The 17,486-nt window shown below is 45.9% G+C and overlaps 1 protein-coding gene across 1 annotated transcript in view; it reads left to right on the top strand.

Annotated features, from left to right (window-relative positions):
* The window catches only part of SDPR (serum deprivation response), a gene marked incomplete at its 5' end in the record, with an annotated part of 43,640 nt that extends 33,355 nt beyond the window's left edge, over positions 1-10,285 (top strand). The window contains one exon of the mRNA XM_015416532.1: positions 8,518-10,285. Within this exon, the coding sequence (XP_015272018.1) occupies positions 8,518-9,312 (795 nt within the window). The remainder of the gene's footprint in view (positions 1-8,517) is intronic.
* Positions 10,286-17,486: the final 7,201 nt, after the last annotated feature.

Below are 17,486 nucleotides of genomic sequence, written 5' to 3'. Positions count from 1 at the left end.
CAGGCACTCTGTGAGGTAGGTGGGGCTGAGAGAGCTATTGAGAGTAGAAGGAGGAGGAGGAGGAGATTGGATTTATACCCCGCCCTACACTACCCAAAGGAGTCTCAGAGCGGCTTACCACCTCCTCTCCCTTCCCCTCCCCACAACAGACACCCAATGAGGTAGGTGGGGCTGAGAGAGCTCTTTCGAGAGCTGCCATTGAGAGAACAGCTCTGAGAGAACTTGTGACTGACCACGGTCACACCAGCAGCTGCATGTGGAGGAGCGGGGAATCAAACCCGGTCCTCCCAGATTAGAGTCTGTGCTCCTAACCGCTACACCAAACTGGCTCTTCCCCAAGGCCACCCAGTGGGATTCACGGCTTTGAAACTGGGTCTTCCAAGACCTGGTCTGACCAGCTGCTGCGAAACGATGCCTCTGTATTAGCTACGCCAGACCCTCTCACCAGTGTGGGTTTTATATTTGCTCTGGGAACCGATTCAGAACGAAACCGACGTGGGGTGACCAACTGCCTCCTCAAGCCACGCTCTTTTTAGGTTGAAATGTTTATGCGTTTCTTTGAACTCACAGCAAAAACGGGAGAAAAGAGCAAGAGTCCAGGAGCACCTTAACCAGGGCTATTTTTGGGCAGGAACGCACCGGAACGGAGTTCCGGCTGGCTCCTGAGTTGGCCTCGCCCAGTTAGGGTTGCCAAGTCTGGATTGGAAAATACCTGGGCTATTTTTGGGCAGGAACACACAGGAACGGAGTTCTGGCTGGCTCCGGAGTTGGCCATGCCCAGCTGGAACTCATTAGCATAATAGGCCACACCCAACAGCAGAAACTCATTAGGATTGGCTACATTAGGGGTGTGTGGCCTAACATGCAAAGGAGTCCCTGCTACAAAAAAAAGCCCTGGGTTTTGACAACAAACAAGGTAAACAGAATAACAAGCAAAGGGTGGGTGTGGCTGGATGACCAGACTTCTGGTAACATGGGGGTGCGTCCTAATGTGCTAATGAGCTGTGCTGTCAGGGGTGTGGCCCAATAGGCTAATGAGTTCCTGCTGTTGGGTGTGGCCTATTATGCTAATGAGTTCCTGCTGGGCTTTTTCTACAAAGAAAGCCCTGTTAAAGACTAACAAAATATGTCGGCAGGGTAGGGCAGTGGTGGCGAGCCTATGGCACGGGTGCCGGAGGTGGCACTCAGAGCCCTCTCTGTGGGCACGCGGGCCATCGCCCCAGCCAGGCCCAGACCATCATTAATGTGTAGAAATCTCTGCCAAATAATTGTAAGTCAATGAAAGCATTTGGGACTGCTTTCCTTACTTTGTTTGGATCATCTTAAGTTAATGTATGAGTTGTTTTTTCTAAAGTAAAACCTCAGTATTCAGGTTAAATTGCCGTGTTGGCACTTTGCGATAAATACATGGGTTTTGGGTCGCAGTTTGGGCACTCGGTCTCTAAAAGGTTCGCCATCACTGGGGTAGGGACTCTCGTGAGTCACTCCTCACTCCTACCAATACAAAAAAGCTCCTCCCCTGCCACAGATTTTGCTAGTCTTTCAGGGGCTCCTGGACTCTTGTTCTTCTCTACGGCTACAGACAGACTAACACGGCCGCCCATCTTGATCTAGCAAACACAGGGGATATTTGTTTTTCGGTTCGTTTTTTTTTTTTTTTAATCCCCAGAGGGATATTTCTTTTATTTTGCAATGGACTACAAAACTACAAAGAAATATTAGGAAAGGGACTACAACTAGGGATAAAGAAAAGAAACCACACTAAACTAAAACCCAAGAGGAGGAGATCTTTACTCTGTTCATAAAAATGTCAGTACAATAAGTGTTAGTATCACAATATACTTGTAGAGTTCTTGCTTATAACAGTTCGCCATTTATATGTTATTTTATTAGTTGTTATGAGAGAAATCTCTGATCATCTTCTTATTCTTCGCGTCAATGTTTTTTGTTTTTTTAAAATGACACAAACGTCGGGGCCAAAAATCTTTTCACAGGTTGTCCGGCATCATTGTCCATTGTCAGCCACATTGTCAGAACTGAGCAGTCCGCAAGTGAAGGCTATTTAGCTGGGCGACATTGTGTTATCCCGTTGCCTTGTTATCTTGACCTGGATAGCTCAGGCCAGCCCGAACTTGTCAGATCTTGGAAGCTAATTTGGTCAGCCGTAGCCAGCTTGGTGTAGTGGTTAAGACCAGTGGACGCTAATCTGGAGAACCGGGTTTGATTCCCCACTCCCCCCCCCCCAATTGCAGCTGCTGGGTGACCTTGGGTCAGTCACAAGTTCTCTCAGAGCTGTTCTCTCAAGAGCAGTCCTCGAAAGAGCTCTCTCAGCCCCACCTACCTCCCAGGGTGTGTGTTGTAGAAAGAGTAAGGGAAGGAGATTGTAAGCCGCTCTGAGACTCCGAGTGAAGGGCAGGGTATAAATCTAATCTCTTCTCTCTCTGTATTTGGATGGGAGTCCTCCAAGGAATACCAGGGTCATGACGCAGATGCAATCAATGGCAAACCACCTCTGCACCTCTGTTGCTCTGTAGTGGTGTAGTGGTTAAGTGTGTGGACTCTAATCTGGGAGAACCGGGTTTGATTCCCCACTCCTCCACTTGCACATGGCTGGATGACCTTAGGCAAGCCGTAGTTGTGATAAGAGCTGTTCTTGAAAAAGAGCCGTTTCTGTCAGAGCTCTCTCAGCCCCACCTACCTCACAGGCATGTCTGTTGTGGGGAGGGGAGGGGAAAGGAGTTTGTCAGCCGCTCCGAGACACCTTTGGGTAGTGAAGGGCAGGGAGTAAATCCAATCTCTTCTTCTTCTTCTTCTTTTACCTCTCAGGGTGCCTGTTGTGGGGAGGGGAAGGGAAAGGAGTTCGTAAGCCGCTCTGAGACACCTTTGGGTAGTGAAGGGCGGGGTATATATCATATCTTCTTCTTCTTCTTCTTCTTCTTCTTCTTCTTCTTCTTCTTCTTCCTGCCTTGGAAACCCTTTGGGGTCGCCATGAGTTGGCTGTGACTTGATGATACTTCCCATCCACCACCACCACTGCGCCTCTCATGTAGACACTATTTCTACAGCCATGACGGAGAAACTTCAGTCCCTCATTCATTCTCCCCTCATGTAATCCTTTATCCCAAAACCTAGGGCAGTGGTGGCGAACCTTTGGCACAGGTGCCAGAGGTGGCACTCAGAGCCCTCTCTGTGGGCACACATGCCATCGCCCCAGCCAGGCCCAGACCATCATTAAAGTGTCAAATTCTCTGCCAAATAATTTTAAGTAAATGAAAGCATTTGGGATTGCTTTCCTTACTTTGGATCATCTTAAGTTAATGTATGAGTTGTTTCTTCTAAAGTAAAACCTCAGTATTCAGGTTAAATTACCGTGTTGGCACTTTGCGATAAATAAGTGGGTTTTGGGTCGCAGTTTGGGCACTCGGTCTCTAAAAGCTTTGCCATCACTGCCCTAGGGTATCATGTTCTAAGTGGGGAGGCTGAATCCCTCCAGTGTTTATCTGGGCTGCACTTTAAAAAGATGCTAATGGAGTCCTTATGCAAATATCTCCTGGGGCAAATATTTACTAAAGCCGAGGAAGGATGAAGCGCCAGTTCAATGATAGCTTGTGTGTTTCTTTATCCAGTCTCCACCAATATTATTTATTTATTTCTTCACATATCCTCCTTACGTATGTATCGTGGTATCCCAGAGGTGTTTTTGGGTAGCGTGTGAACCCTCATCAGGATAAGAGATGATCGCTGGCGTGGCAGAAAAATGTTTTGCTGTTCAGTGAGGGGCCAAGACATCTGCTTGGCATGCAGAAGGTCCCAGGTTCGATCCCTGGCATCTCCAGTTAAAAAGGATCAGGTAGCAGGTCGTGGGTAAGATCTCCACCTCAAACCCTGGAGAGGGGCTGCTACTCAGGGAAGACAGTATTGTCCCGGTGGCCGGACTCCATATATGGTGGCTTCAGATCATGTTATACCTCAGGTTCCCAACCTCAGTAGCCTGTTTTACTCATGCAGTCTGGCTGCTGCATCAATGAGTTTGCTCTGGAGCCATCCCTTCCTGAGCGAATACCAAAACGTGTGAGCCGGAGGCTACAAAAACTGTGCGCTAGCTCGCGCTAACTCAGCTTAGAGGGAACACTGGCTGGGATCTAACACTTTGTAGGTCTGCCAGTTCTGCGTTGGGAAATACCTGGAGATTGGGGGGGGTGGACCCTGGGGTGGGCGGAGTTTGGGGAGGGACCTCAGCAGGGGAGAAGGCCAGAGACTTGACCCTCCAAAGCAGCCATTTTCTCCAGGGGAGCTGATCGGTGTAGTCTGAAGATCAATTTGAACAGCAGGAGATCTCCAGCCCCCACCTGGAGGCTGGCAACCTTAACCACCAGCCCCGTAGCTAGGGATTTGGGGGGGAGGGGGCCACGGTGGGCGCAGTTAATTAAATCAAAGTTAATTACATTAATTCAATTTGGGGCCAGCCCAGCAAAGGAAGGGGCCCGGAAGAAACACTAGGGGGCTGGGCCCCGCGGGCCCCGCATTATCTACGGACCTGCTTCTAGTTTATGTCTGTCCTTTCTTTAACCCCAGCTCAAGAGTGCTATGACTACTTCGTTCCTCCCCCGGTTCGCCCTACTTCCCACTTCACAGGCAAAAAACCATTTTTGCGGTTCCATTACAGCTTACGGATACATAGAGGATGTGGTGTGTGCGTCTGAATGAGGGATGCCATCGCTCAGAATCATGAACAAATGTCCAGGTCCATCGGGGATAAGCCCTTGAACCAGTGATGAGTATCCGAGGCACCGGGGGGGGGGGCAGGGAGAAGCACATCCGAGCAGGTGAAAAGTGCCTTCCCCTGAACTCGTGGCGCTGAAGGAACACATCCTTTTTTTTTTTTTTGTCAAACATTTTTATTATCAGGATATAATATCATTTCCAACTTAAAAACATTTCCCCCTTTTATTCATTTTATACCCTTTTCCCTCCTATCCTCCCCCCCCCCCCACTTCAGGCTTCCCCCAGGGCTCTAACCTCCCATCCAGATTTTCCATTTTCTCCTCACTTATCCATTGTTTTATCATTACACCTATCAGGTAACATTATCTTAAACTAATATTTCTATACTTTCAACTACTTCACAGTTCTTATAACCTTAATAGTTATCAAAGCAAAATAAAAAAAATTTCACATCCCAGTATTTCTCCAAATACTCTTTAAAGTCTTTCCAGTCAGCAAAGAATTCTTCCGCCTCCTGATTTTTAAGTTTCCTTGTCAATTTGTCCATTTCAACCATAAAAAGTAATTTTTTTATCCATTCCCAAATCTCCGGTATTTTTTCTTGTTTCCAACATTGAGCATAAGTCATTCTAGCAGTTGTAATCAAGTACCACATCAGAGTCCTCTTTGTTATATTCACTTCTTCCATTTTAAGTCCCAAGAGTAATACTTCTGGTAAGGAACACATCCTGAACAAAAGGGAGCCAGTTTGGTGTAGTGGTTAAGTGCGCGGACTCTAATCTGGGAGAACCCGGTTTGATTCCCCACTCTTCCACTTGCACCTGCTGATGTGACCTTGGGTCAGTCACAAGCTCTGGCACAGCTGTCCTTGAAAAAGAGCAGTTTGTGTCAGAGCTCTCTCAGCCCCACCCACCTCACGGAGTTGGTAAGCCGCTCTGAGACTCCTTTGGGTAGTGAAGGACGGGGTATAAATCCAATCTCTTCTTCTTCTTCTTCTTCTTCTTCTTCTTTTAGGTCAAAGAGCACTGACCACTTCTATCTCAGAAATCCCTCTGCATATCAGGGCATACAGAGGTGAAATGCAGGACTGTCTATACGACCCCTGTTTCTCCTCAGATACTTGTAATGCTTACTGGGCCTCACACTAGTTAACTCAAGATGCACAAATCCTCCACTGATAGGGGAACCAGCAGGGGAAAGCTTGAGTCAGTGGAAATATTATAATACTGGGAGTGAGTGCGAAGAACACTATAGCGATGAAATGGAAGGATAAAGTTCCTCCATCTGTAAATGTGTGGCTTTATAAAGTTTGGAGATGTTTTTTGTATGATACCATTTCTATTTATAACACCACAGACCAAAATGAATGTGAAATACTTAGTCCTGTTGGGAAATGGTATCCCATTATTGAAAAACTCACTTTTGACGATTTTGATTGGAAAACTATTTATAACGCAAAGTATAAATTGTTATTATTGGGTTAATGTAACTACGACCTTTATGGCCTTGTTCTGTGAAACCTTTATTTACAGGTACATTTGAAAGTTTAGGTAGGATATGTGGATGACTGTAACTGTCACTGTTTGTTGTTACTCTTTGTGATTGAAAACAAATAAATTGTTCTGGTTAAAAATAATAATAATAATACTGGGAATGAGAAGTGCTGTCAAATCATAGTTGACGTAGGGCAGCCATGAACACCTGAAGCTGCCTTCTACCCAATCAGACCCTGGGTCCATCAAAGTCAGCACTGTCTACTCAGACTGGCAGCGGCTCTCTGTGATCTCAGGCAGAGGTCTTTCCCATCACCTACTGCCTGGTCCTTTTAACTAGAGATGCTGTGGATTGAACCTGGGACCTTCTGCTGACCAAGCAGAGGCTCTGCCAGTGAGCGACAGCCCTGTAGGGTTTTCAAAGTAAAACACTAAATCACCGTGTATAATTTTACCATTTTTATACCTTTTTTTTTAATATGTGCTAAGTATAAATTTTTAGCAGTACTTTCTGAGTAATTAACAAGAATACGGCTTAAGCATTAACCATGAAGCTCAACAGTACATTTAGAATGATGTAACTCCTATGGTAATATTTACAGCCAGTAATGAAGTCTTATCTTAGACTCAAGGACCTAATGCAATAGTAAAGGTACAGGTTGAGGTTTCCCTTGCTCGAAAGCCAGTCGAATCCGACTCTAGGGTTGCGGTGCTCATCTCCGTTTCAAAGCCGAAGAGCCAGCGCTGTCCGAAGACATTTTCCGTGGTCATGTGGCCGGCATGACTAGATTACGAGGCGCACAGAACGCTGTTACCTCCCCACCGAAGCGGTGCCTATTTATCTACTTGCAATTTCTTGCTTTCGAACTGCTAGGTTGGTAGGAGCTGGGGCCAGAGACGGGAGCTCACTCCATCATGCGGAACTCGGGTCTCGAACTGCTGAACTGCCAACCTTCCAGTCAGCAGTTCAGAGTCTTAACCCCTTGAGCCACCACAGCCCTAATGTAATACACTTGTTACAAAGAAAAAAACACAGAGAAACAACTTAAGTTCTTGTTAGTTACTAAAAAAGAATACTCTAAAAAATTATACTTCGCACATATAAAAATGATATAAAAATTGTAAAATTATACATGGTGATTTAGTGTTTTACTTAGCTTACATACACCGTTGTCCGGTTTGTTGTAATTAACCCTATAGGGTTTTCAAGGCAAGGGACTAACAGAGGTAGGTTGTCATTCCCTGCTGCTGTAGCAACCCTTGAATTCTTTGGTGGTCTCCCATCCACGTTCAACTAACCAGGGCTGACTCGACTTAGCTTTTGAGATATGACAAGATCAGGCCTGGCTGGGCTGTCCAGGTCAGGGCAAAATGTAACACTGCCCTTTGCAGAACAACGGCTCGATGCCCTCAGTGAAATGGCAATTTTGGGGAGTCATAACTTCGTGGGGTATGCTTTGGGACATCGAGAACCAATACGAATTTGTTTGGGATGAGCACAAATCTGGTTTATTCCTGGGCGCTCGTGCTCCCTCCTTCCCTCCCATGTGGAGCTGTGCTTGCAGCCATCTTGGTTTGATGTCATTTCAGTTTGTTGTGAAATCTGAGCCAGAGTATTTCATCAAACGAGGTTTGCTTCTTTCCCAGTGACGGGGATTCCCAACCAGGATTAAACCATGATTTTGAATCCATGTTCCTGGGAAAGAAACAAACTTCGGTTTGTTAACTGGATACCCACGCTTGGACATCAGAACAAACTGGCATTCGATCCAATAGGGAAAGCTCTAATCTTGACTTCTCACGAGGAGAGGAGGGAGGATTGTGAGCCGGAGGATCCGGCTCATCGGGAACAAACTCTGGTTTGTTTGCGATGTCTGAATACTGCCTTAACCTTTCTGCTGACGTTAACAGTTAAGTTTGGCAGGCGCAACCGGGATTCCGAAAGGGAAGGGGTGGGAGGAAAGAGCAAGCGATCCTGCATCCTGCTCTATTACGTAACCATGGTTAAGGAGTTGGCAATCGTCCATCTGCCCTGGCCCCAGTAGGAACGTGGCCCAGAATGAATTCTGCTATAACTGTTGTTGACAGCTCATTAGTCTTTCCCTGTGTAACAGAACAATTCCATAGGAAGTCGGCGATTGTTGCTGTTTAAATGCACTGAGGCAACAACTGAATGTTTAACTTCCTTTACCTCATTGTCCCAAAGAAAAATATTGATGTTGTTCAGGCAGGGCTGCGTGTTGTTTATCAAGTTGGTGTCATGCGAACTCTGAACAAACACATGTCGTACTCTTTGCAGGAAGAAAACGAAATCCCTGCCAGCGTGTTTGTGAAGGATCCCGTTCCCAGTATTACCGAGGGAAAGGAAGAGCCTGTTGATGAGAACAAAACTTTGGAAGAGACCATGCATACCGTGGAGCTGTCCTCTGAGGACGAGGTGCACCACGACGAAGACGGCGCGGAGGACAGCCTGGATGAGAAAATGGAGGAGTCGAGGGCGGAGAAAATAAAGAGGTCAAGTCTCAAGAAGGTGGACAGCCTGAAGAAAGCATTTTCCCGCCAAAACATCGAGAAGAAGATGAATAAGATCGGCACCAAGATTGTCTCTGTCGAACGGAGGGAGAAAATTAAGAAGTCCTTCACCCCTAACCATCAGAAGTCCACCTCCTCGAAAAGTTCATCTTTCAAGGTCTCTCCCCTGACGTTCAATGTGAAGAAAATTCGCGAGGGAGACACTCCCGCAGAAATGGAAGAGAAGCCGGCAGAAGCGGCCAGCGGTGAGCAGGCAGCAAACGACGAGGAGACCTCTTTCACCGAAATCCACCCCGATCTGGTCTCTCCCACTTCTCCAGCCGAAGAAGGGAAGGCCTTTGCTGATTCCCTCGAAAAAGAAACCAGGAGTGAAGGAGAAGCAGCAGTGGTCAATAACAACATTGAGCTCGCCATCGTCGAGGAAGATGAAAATTATGGGGCATCCGGGCAGAGAAGAATGGAGTATTACGAAGAAAGAAACGTGCCGGCTGCCAGAGAAACGGAACAATCGGATGAAGAATCGAACCAAGCCGCTGTCCTCCAGTTAGACCAAACAGCGTAGACCATTTGACCCTTCGTTGGCCTTTCTAAATACATATGGTGTATTGTTGGTTTTCTTAGTTACATCAGTAACTAGGGTATACGGTCTGTTACACAAGAAGCATGGAGCAATAGTAATTCGAGGCAGAGGGTTTCGAAAACAAACAAAAAATGTAGATTTCTACACCAGGCTTATTTCTAAAACTCCGACTGAAATCCAAGATGAAAAGGTCTGATGCAAATGTAATGTTAATGCAATTCTGTTGCCCCTATTTTACAGGAAACTTCCACTATTCCATTATGAATTGAAAGTTGCTACACTTAAGGGTAACTGGGGGCACATTTAAAAGAACCCCTGGAGGCATGGGAGGGCGTATCTGCTTTTGAAAAAATTGACCTTGGTTTTGTATCAGTTTAATCGTGCTTGGTGGGCATGCTGGGAATTATCAGAGGTCGCTCAATGCCCTCGATAGAACTTCAGCTCCCAGAGTTCCCTAGGAAAAGGGGGTGGGCTAGCAAACCAGAGTATGGTGTAGATAGGCTTTTTATGTCACGTTTGGGGAAGACGTCTCCAAGCAATGCGCTCATTCAAAGTCCTCATTATTTTTCCCAGGCTGCATCCTTGTGTCGTTGAACGCTGAGCTCCAGAAGTCACTTTCAACTCGATTTTCCTGTGCAGACAAGACAACCCAGGAAGTGACTGATTGCTAGAATACAACGGTAGCCCGTTATGCAGTGCTGTCCAGATGTGGCTTCAGCCATGGTGCTTGGGAAGAGTTTATTTCTGCGGAAAGAGTAAGCCCGTGTTGAATGGGCCACTAATTATATACTGCTCTGCTCGCCAGGGATAGTTGCTGGCCCTGGACCCTAGAAATAATCGGAGGAGGAACGTGACGGATGCTCACTCTGCCGCCTTTGCAGATTGTGTCGATCAGGGGTCCCCAAACATTTTCAGCCTGCGGGCAGTTTTGGAATCCTGACACAGTGTGATGAACACGGCTATAAAATGGCCGCCGCAGGAGGCAAAGCCAGCCACCAAAATGGCTGCCGCAGCTTACTTTCAGCCACACAGTGAAGATAACTTGTGCTGTGGTGGCAGCTGCTGCCAAGGCAACCTTTTGAAAAATCTGCACAGCCCATCAGATCTCCAGTGGCCAATCAGAAGCCCTGCTGGGCAAAAGCCCCACCTGGCCCCGCCTACTTTTTAAAGACTTTCTGAAGGGGGCTGCCGTAGTGCCCCCGGGCTCCGTGTTGGGGACCCCTGCTGTAGATTGTGAACTCTTTGTTTTCCTCTCTGTGCAGGGTTACATGTGCTGTCCATGTCTACAAAACACATTGAGGCCTGATTCCCGATGTTATGCTTTTCACGTAGTAAGTCGCAGTTGGGCCCGGTGACTTTTTTTGCTCCAACCCGGCATCACATGCAGAGAGCTGACCTCGTGCCAGAACGAGTTGCCAAAAACTGGGTCTCGTTCCCCAGGAGACGATTGATAACCTCTTCTGCGAGGACTCGATCACAAAATCTTTGACCACGTGTGGATGTACGATAAAGAGATACCATTCCGGGCAAGAGCTGATATGGTAAAGGCTGCCTTGTGGTGACTTTTACGGCCATAAAAAGAAAATAATATAAACGTTGGGTTTTAGCTGCAGTACTGTTAGTTTGTAACTCCTGAGACAAAAGCCATCTGGTTATTGTCTTGTCAGCTTTGGCAGGGACCATATCAATCATATTTCGGCTTTATAAACAACATTCCTTTGGCAACGTTATTTTAACCCCTGCTTGGCAGTCGCAGATGTTTTGGTGGGAAGAGGGTCCACCCAGAAGCTAACATTACCAGAACGCCTAGATTCAAATCCAGCAGCACCTTAGAGAGCTAGCGTGTAGTGGTTAAGAGCGGTGGATTCTAATATGGAGAACCAGGTTTGATTCCCCATTTCTCCTACACCTAAAGCCTGCTGGGTGACCTTGGGCCAGTCACAGGTATCTCAGGACTTTCTCAGCCCCCTCTGCCTCACAAGGTGCCTGTTGTGGAAGGGGGAAGGCAATTGTAAGCCACTTTAAGACTCAATAACAAAGAGAAAAGAGGGATATAAAAACCAACTTCTTCCAAGAAGATTTGGGGGGGCATGAGTTTTTGAGAGCATGTATCTGACCAAGGGAGCTCTGATTATTGAAACCCCTCATACACTCCAAAATCTGGTTGGTTTCTAAGGTACTACTTGGACTTGAATCTCGCTGTTCTATGGTCAAGCAACACAGCTACCTTCCGAAACTATGCTCATTAGTAGAACTATGTTACTCATGAAATGAGACTGAATTGGGTGGGAATAAGCTGAGAACTAGTTTGGATAACGGGCTTTACAATAAGTCCATTCCCCATGACGAAGAACTAAATGGAAAGCGAGGGGAATGTGAAAGACTGTAAAACACATAGAATTGTCCACAGGATGTCTTTAAAAAGAGAAGAAGAAGAAGAAGAGATTGGATTTATACCCCGCCTTTTACTCAGAGTTTCAGAGCAGCTTACAAACTCCTTTCCATTCCCCTCCCCACAAGAGACGGGTGGGTGAGGTGGGTGGGGCTGAGAGAGCTCTGATAGAAACTGCTCTTTTTCAAGAACAGCTGTGCCAGAACCATGGCTTGCCCAAGGTCATCCAGCAGGTGCAAGTGGAGGAGTGGGGGAATAAAACACGGTTCTCCCAGATTAGAGTCCGTGTACTTAACCACTACGCCAAACACTCACCCACCTTAAAAGCACCTTAAAGAACACAGAGGGGAACGATAGCTTCCTCTACTTACCGAAGGTCCTTAAGAGACCTCTGACTGAGGGAAGGGATACTATGCAGGGAATGTTTATCGCTTGGAAAACTTGTACTTCGACAGCCTTCCCTCATGCTTCTAGTTTCCCTGCAGGAGAATTACAGTGCTATGCTCAAAAGAGTTGCCCCTTTCAAAGCCCATTGACTTCGATGGACTTAAGAAAGATGCCACTCTATTTGGGATCGCACAGGCTGTGTGGATTCAATGCTAGAACCAATGATCAGGAGCTGAGCGAGAAAACGAAGTGATTGTACATATAATGAACTTAGCATACATCTACGACATGCCTGCTCTAGTTTACGCTGCGTTCTTGTGTTCCGAGTATGCTGATTCAATAACGATTGTGTATATATACATGTATATTTTATTTTGGTCTATTTTAAGAGAAAAGCAGATTAAAAAAAAAAAGAAATGCTATTTGCTTAATCAGGTATGTTTAAGTGACAAAAGGGAGAGGTGTAAAGGAGAAGTAGATTATAGACACATATGCGCTAAACTACTGTATTTAAGAGTGAAACATGAACACGAGTTTGGTATGTTTGCAATATAATATATGGTTTAAACTGTTCAACTGCTCAAGATCTATGTATCGCGGAGCTTTTAAGGGATAAAGGAAAGGAAATATGGAATATTCAATGAAAATACAGGAGGGAGTCAGATAGTAAGATTCCACCAAACTAATGAAGACATAGTTCTAAGTGATACAACTCATCTCAAAAGAATCATTTTCATTCCGCACCTAGAAGCAGAGGCTTTTCAGAACATATATCAATATTAGGGATGGGCACAGACCTGAGCCAAAGCCCAGGTTGGACTTTGCCCGGTTTGTGAACCCCAGACTGCAGTTTGAAAAAGGAGCCTTCCCCGACCGAGTGCTCACCGTGGTTCAGTTTAGGTGTTCAGTCCCCAACGTGCCCACGCCACTTCTGGGTAATGTCAGGTGCCGTCCGAGCTCGTCCGCATCATCTGGAAGTGATGCGTCACTTCTGGTTAACATGGGTGCGCTGGGGCGACATTTGACACGACCCAGAAGTGACACGAATGTGTCACTGGGGGACCCAGACCAGTTCAGTTCAGGCAGGGGTTTTGGCTCAGGGGTTCAGTTCAGGGCCACCTGCTTTGCGAGCCCCAAACTGAACCTGGGCTTTCCCAGTCTGTGCCCATCCCTAATCAATATAGTCTTTTGAAGCAGATTGAACAGTAGCTGGCCACAATCCAGCATGGAGTTATGCATGTTTTGACTTCATAGATTTCCATGGTGTTTAAGCATGCGATAGCATGGAGATCACTCCATATCATGAAGGAATCTTGAAAGTCTCTCGCATGGCCCGGTGAATATCCAGCCGTACAACCTTAACAGTAGTTAATGCTGACAATATCTGTCAAGTAGACCAGTGAATTTGAACTGTCTTCATATTTTTGGACACTCATCAGATGCTTAAGTGACTGTCAACATTACTGGTAGTCTTTTAACTGATTTTGAGTCCAGTAGCACTTTACAGACTAACAAGATTTTCCAGGCTGTAAGCTTTTGTGAGTCAAAGTGCCCTTCATCAGACAATTTCAGGTGGGTAGCTGTGTTGGTCGGTCTGCAGTAAGAGAGCAAGATTCGAGTCCAGTAACACCTTAAAGACCAACAAGGATATAAGATTTCAAGAGTCAAACTCCCTTCGTCAGATACAAGTCATCTGACGAAGGGAGCTTTGACTCTCGCAAACGTATACCCTGGAAATCTTGTTGGCCTCTGTGATGCTGCTGGACTTGAATCTTGTTCTTTGTCAGACAAAGTGACCTTGACTCACCCCGGGAAACTTTACTGGCCTTGAAGGTACTTCTAGACTCAAAAGTTTGTTCTACTACTACAGACTAATGCAGCCACCCACCTGAAACTATCTTGTATTTTTGACAGTCTCCACATTTTGAACATCCACTGTAATAGTTAGGATTGATGTTCACATGGAGGGGGGGAAGTATGGACTGTTTTGGAAAAAATGGGAGAATCTTTACCCTTTCAGTTAGTGATGTCAGACAAAGTTATACTGCCTTATATTTGTGTCGTGTGACAAACCAGTTACAAACAGCAGTGAACACAGTTCTGTGCAACATACCAGCTACAAACGGCAGTGAACACAATTCTGTACAACATACCAGTTACAAATAGCAACACAAACAGTTCTGTGCACAGCTTTGACATACCAGTTACAAACAGCAGCAAACGCAATTCTGTGCAACATACCGGGTACAAACAGCAATGAACAGAGTTCTATGCAACATACCAGTTACAAATACCAACACACACAATTCTGTGCAACATACCAGTTACAAATAGCAATGAACACAGTTCTGTGGAACATACCAGTTACAAAGAGCAATAAACTCAACCCACCAGGAACTTGTGTGCAAGCCTAGTGGGAAATCTGTTCAAGCCCAGTTCTAATGCATTTCAGGAGGGCTTTGTACCTGCCTCCATATGGCAATTGTTTCAATTGTCTTTTTCAAACATTGCATTTTGTGTTATGTACTGGACTTCGCAATGATATAGCCTCTGAGTTATTTTGGTTTGCAACCAGCAGTTGGACACAACCAGAAACGAAAATGCATTCCTTTTGCATATTGAATCTTTTTGAATAATCCATTCCACTTAATTATAAATGTAAACCAGCAACGAACCTAGAAGTGCCTGGCAATCTTGTTTTGTTTGTATGTATTCTTTTTTTCTTCTCCTTTTAATGCTGTTAAATCTGCTTTTATATAATATTGCACTAAAGCCTTGTTTTTCCCCTCCCCCAAGATATATTTAGAACCGCAAATTAAGGAAGTCTTGTGAGAAAAGATATCTATGTTGGCAAGCTATGCAACGGGAGCAGCTTCCTGGAATCATTTAAGTGCCGCTGGACGTTTAATCAGTGTTGATTTCTTAAGCCGGACTGTTGATAGTTGATTTTAAAAAAAAACACAATATTATGAGAGAGCTGCAATCAGTAGAAATAATTGTGATATAATCTGCACCGATGCGTCTTACTTTGCATTAATAACACTGTAACGTCGTCTGTTAACTAACTGAACTGAAGGTGTGAGCAAGTCAATAAAAAAAATCAAACTTAACCAAGTTACTTTTGTCTGGGCAAAGTCTTTGTAGAATTCACAGAAAACCATTCTGATTTAATACGCCCATGCAGGGGTCATTTCCTGCAGGAGCAGAGCTCCGGCAGTAAGGAGCCCAGGGGGCGGGCACATGCAACAAGCCCCACCCCCTGCTCCCAGCAGCCCTCGGTCAGAGCAAGAAGCAGCCAGGTAAGTTGCAGAGCCCCCCCCGTCTAAAACAGTCCAGTGGCACCTTTAAGACCAAGTTTTATTCTGGTACAAGCTCTCCCTCCTCTGCGAGGACAGATCTGCACGTCCCCGCCCTTCCGCCCAATAGCTAGCAATCCAAAACAGTCCAGTGGAGCCTGAGCGGTGGGTGTTGCCTTCTGACACACTTCCGGTGATGTCAGGGGGTGTGGCATATGCAAATAAGTTATGCTAATGAGTTATGCTAATGAGTTATGCTAATGAGCTCCTGCACCTCTTTTTCTACGAAATGACCCCTGCGCCCATGTCACTGGGGGTGTGGGGGGGTATTTGTGGATTTCCTGCATTGTGCAGAGGGTCGGACTACATGACCCTGGAGGTCCCTTCCAGCTCTATGATTCTGTGTTTCAGACAGAGAGAGAGAGAGAGACATCCAAAGAAGGAAGCGCTGCCATCAGGCGCAGCCGAATGTGCATACTCTTCCCCATTGCGATATTCCTCTGGGTCCTGTTGAACTTACTGGAATGCGACTCTTGATGTAGATAGATTTGGAAATGCCAATCCCATCCAACTGAGGGTCTAGATTCAGGGCTCTCCAACGGCACCACAGCACCAGCTGATAACTTTCCTGGGGCCCACGAAGTATATGAGAAAGTGGGTGGGGTTCCTCTCCAGCACGGCTCCTGATTGGCCATTGGAGACCTGATTGGCAGTGGAAAGTCCAATAATGTTGTTTCAGTGGCAGCAGGCACTACACTGTTGATTTTATTCTCTCTCTCACTGCTCTCTCGCAGTATATATTTTAAAAAATTGCTCCTCCTCTCCCCTGCCCTTGGGCTTCCTTCGAGTGTGGCTCCTCCTCCTGTGGCAGCCATTTTATGGTTGGCTCCAACTCCCACGGCAGCCATTTTGTAGTTGCACCTTCCACCTTGTGTTATAAATCTAGAGTTGTCCACAGGCTCGAAAAGGCTGAGGACCCCTGGTCCAGCGATTGTAAACACATATCTCTGAATCCTGGAGCCTTTTATTTGTTTGTTTAAGTCTGCAGAGGGGATTTTGAGCAGAAAAACAGGATGGGGAGGGATTGCTTAAAACCTCTCCCGGTGCTGCTGCTTGTCATAAAATCCCTTTGAAGCGCCTTTTCGGTAGAGCTGAGAAACAGGAGCGCCACTAGACCAAGTCCGCAGATGATGTCCAGTGTTCCCTCTAAGCTGAGTTAGTGTGAGCTAGCTCACAGTTTTTTAGCCTCCAGCTCACCCATTTTTATTTTAGCTCAGGAAGGGATGGCTCCAGAGCAAACTAATCTATGCAGCGGACAAATCGCTCGCTCGCAACTTTAGTGCCAGTAGCTACCTCACAAAGCAGAATGATTGCTCACAGGACTCCACAGCTTGGAGGGAGCTTTGATTATCTCCCTCTTGTCTTTATCGCATTTTCTTTTTTAAAGAGAGGAACAACACTGGTATTGTGAGAGAAAGTGGGAGCACGACGTCTCCAATTGAACTTCCAATAGGGCGCCTTCCAAATGCCTGAGTATTCAATGGTGCCATCTGCATTTTTTTTTTATTGCATCGCACTAGACTTTTTAATACCGTACCTTAAAGAGATCTCCGAGCAGAAGGGAATTGAAGTGGATGCTCTTGTTTATTCACACAGATAAACTTATGTCTTCTGGAGTGCCACGCGGTCTTTAGAAGGCTTAATTTTACTGACAGGCCGGAGCGTGTGCGTTTAACCTTCTAGGGATAGCTGTCAACTTACCACAGCTTTCAAAGGCTTGCAAGGGAATTGAGCATCGTGTTTGCATTTCGTTCTCCGCTGTGGCCGAATTGTTTATATTCTGGCAAGCTTTTAAGTCAAACAAAAGCTGCTAGGGGAGAGGCGGCCATCGACAGACCTATTTCTGGGCGTTTCATCGGTGCTAGGGTGAAATGAGCACTCTCTGTTTTGAGAATTTTTTTTTTTTAAATCGCAGTTGCAATAAAACAATAAGAGCTGCCAGGTGTTCTCCACATTTAAAAATAAAAAGCGATGTGGATTTAGAGTCTGTAAGGTAGCAATGCTGTTTATGCATTCATCTT

This window comes from Gekko japonicus, unplaced genomic scaffold (genome assembly GCF_001447785.1).
Source record: "Gekko japonicus isolate JY-2015 unplaced genomic scaffold, Gekko_japonicus_V1.1 scaffold2859, whole genome shotgun sequence".
In the NCBI taxonomy this organism is placed as follows: domain Eukaryota; kingdom Metazoa; phylum Chordata; class Lepidosauria; order Squamata; family Gekkonidae; genus Gekko; species Gekko japonicus.
This window is presented reverse-complemented; position numbering and strand designations above follow the sequence as displayed.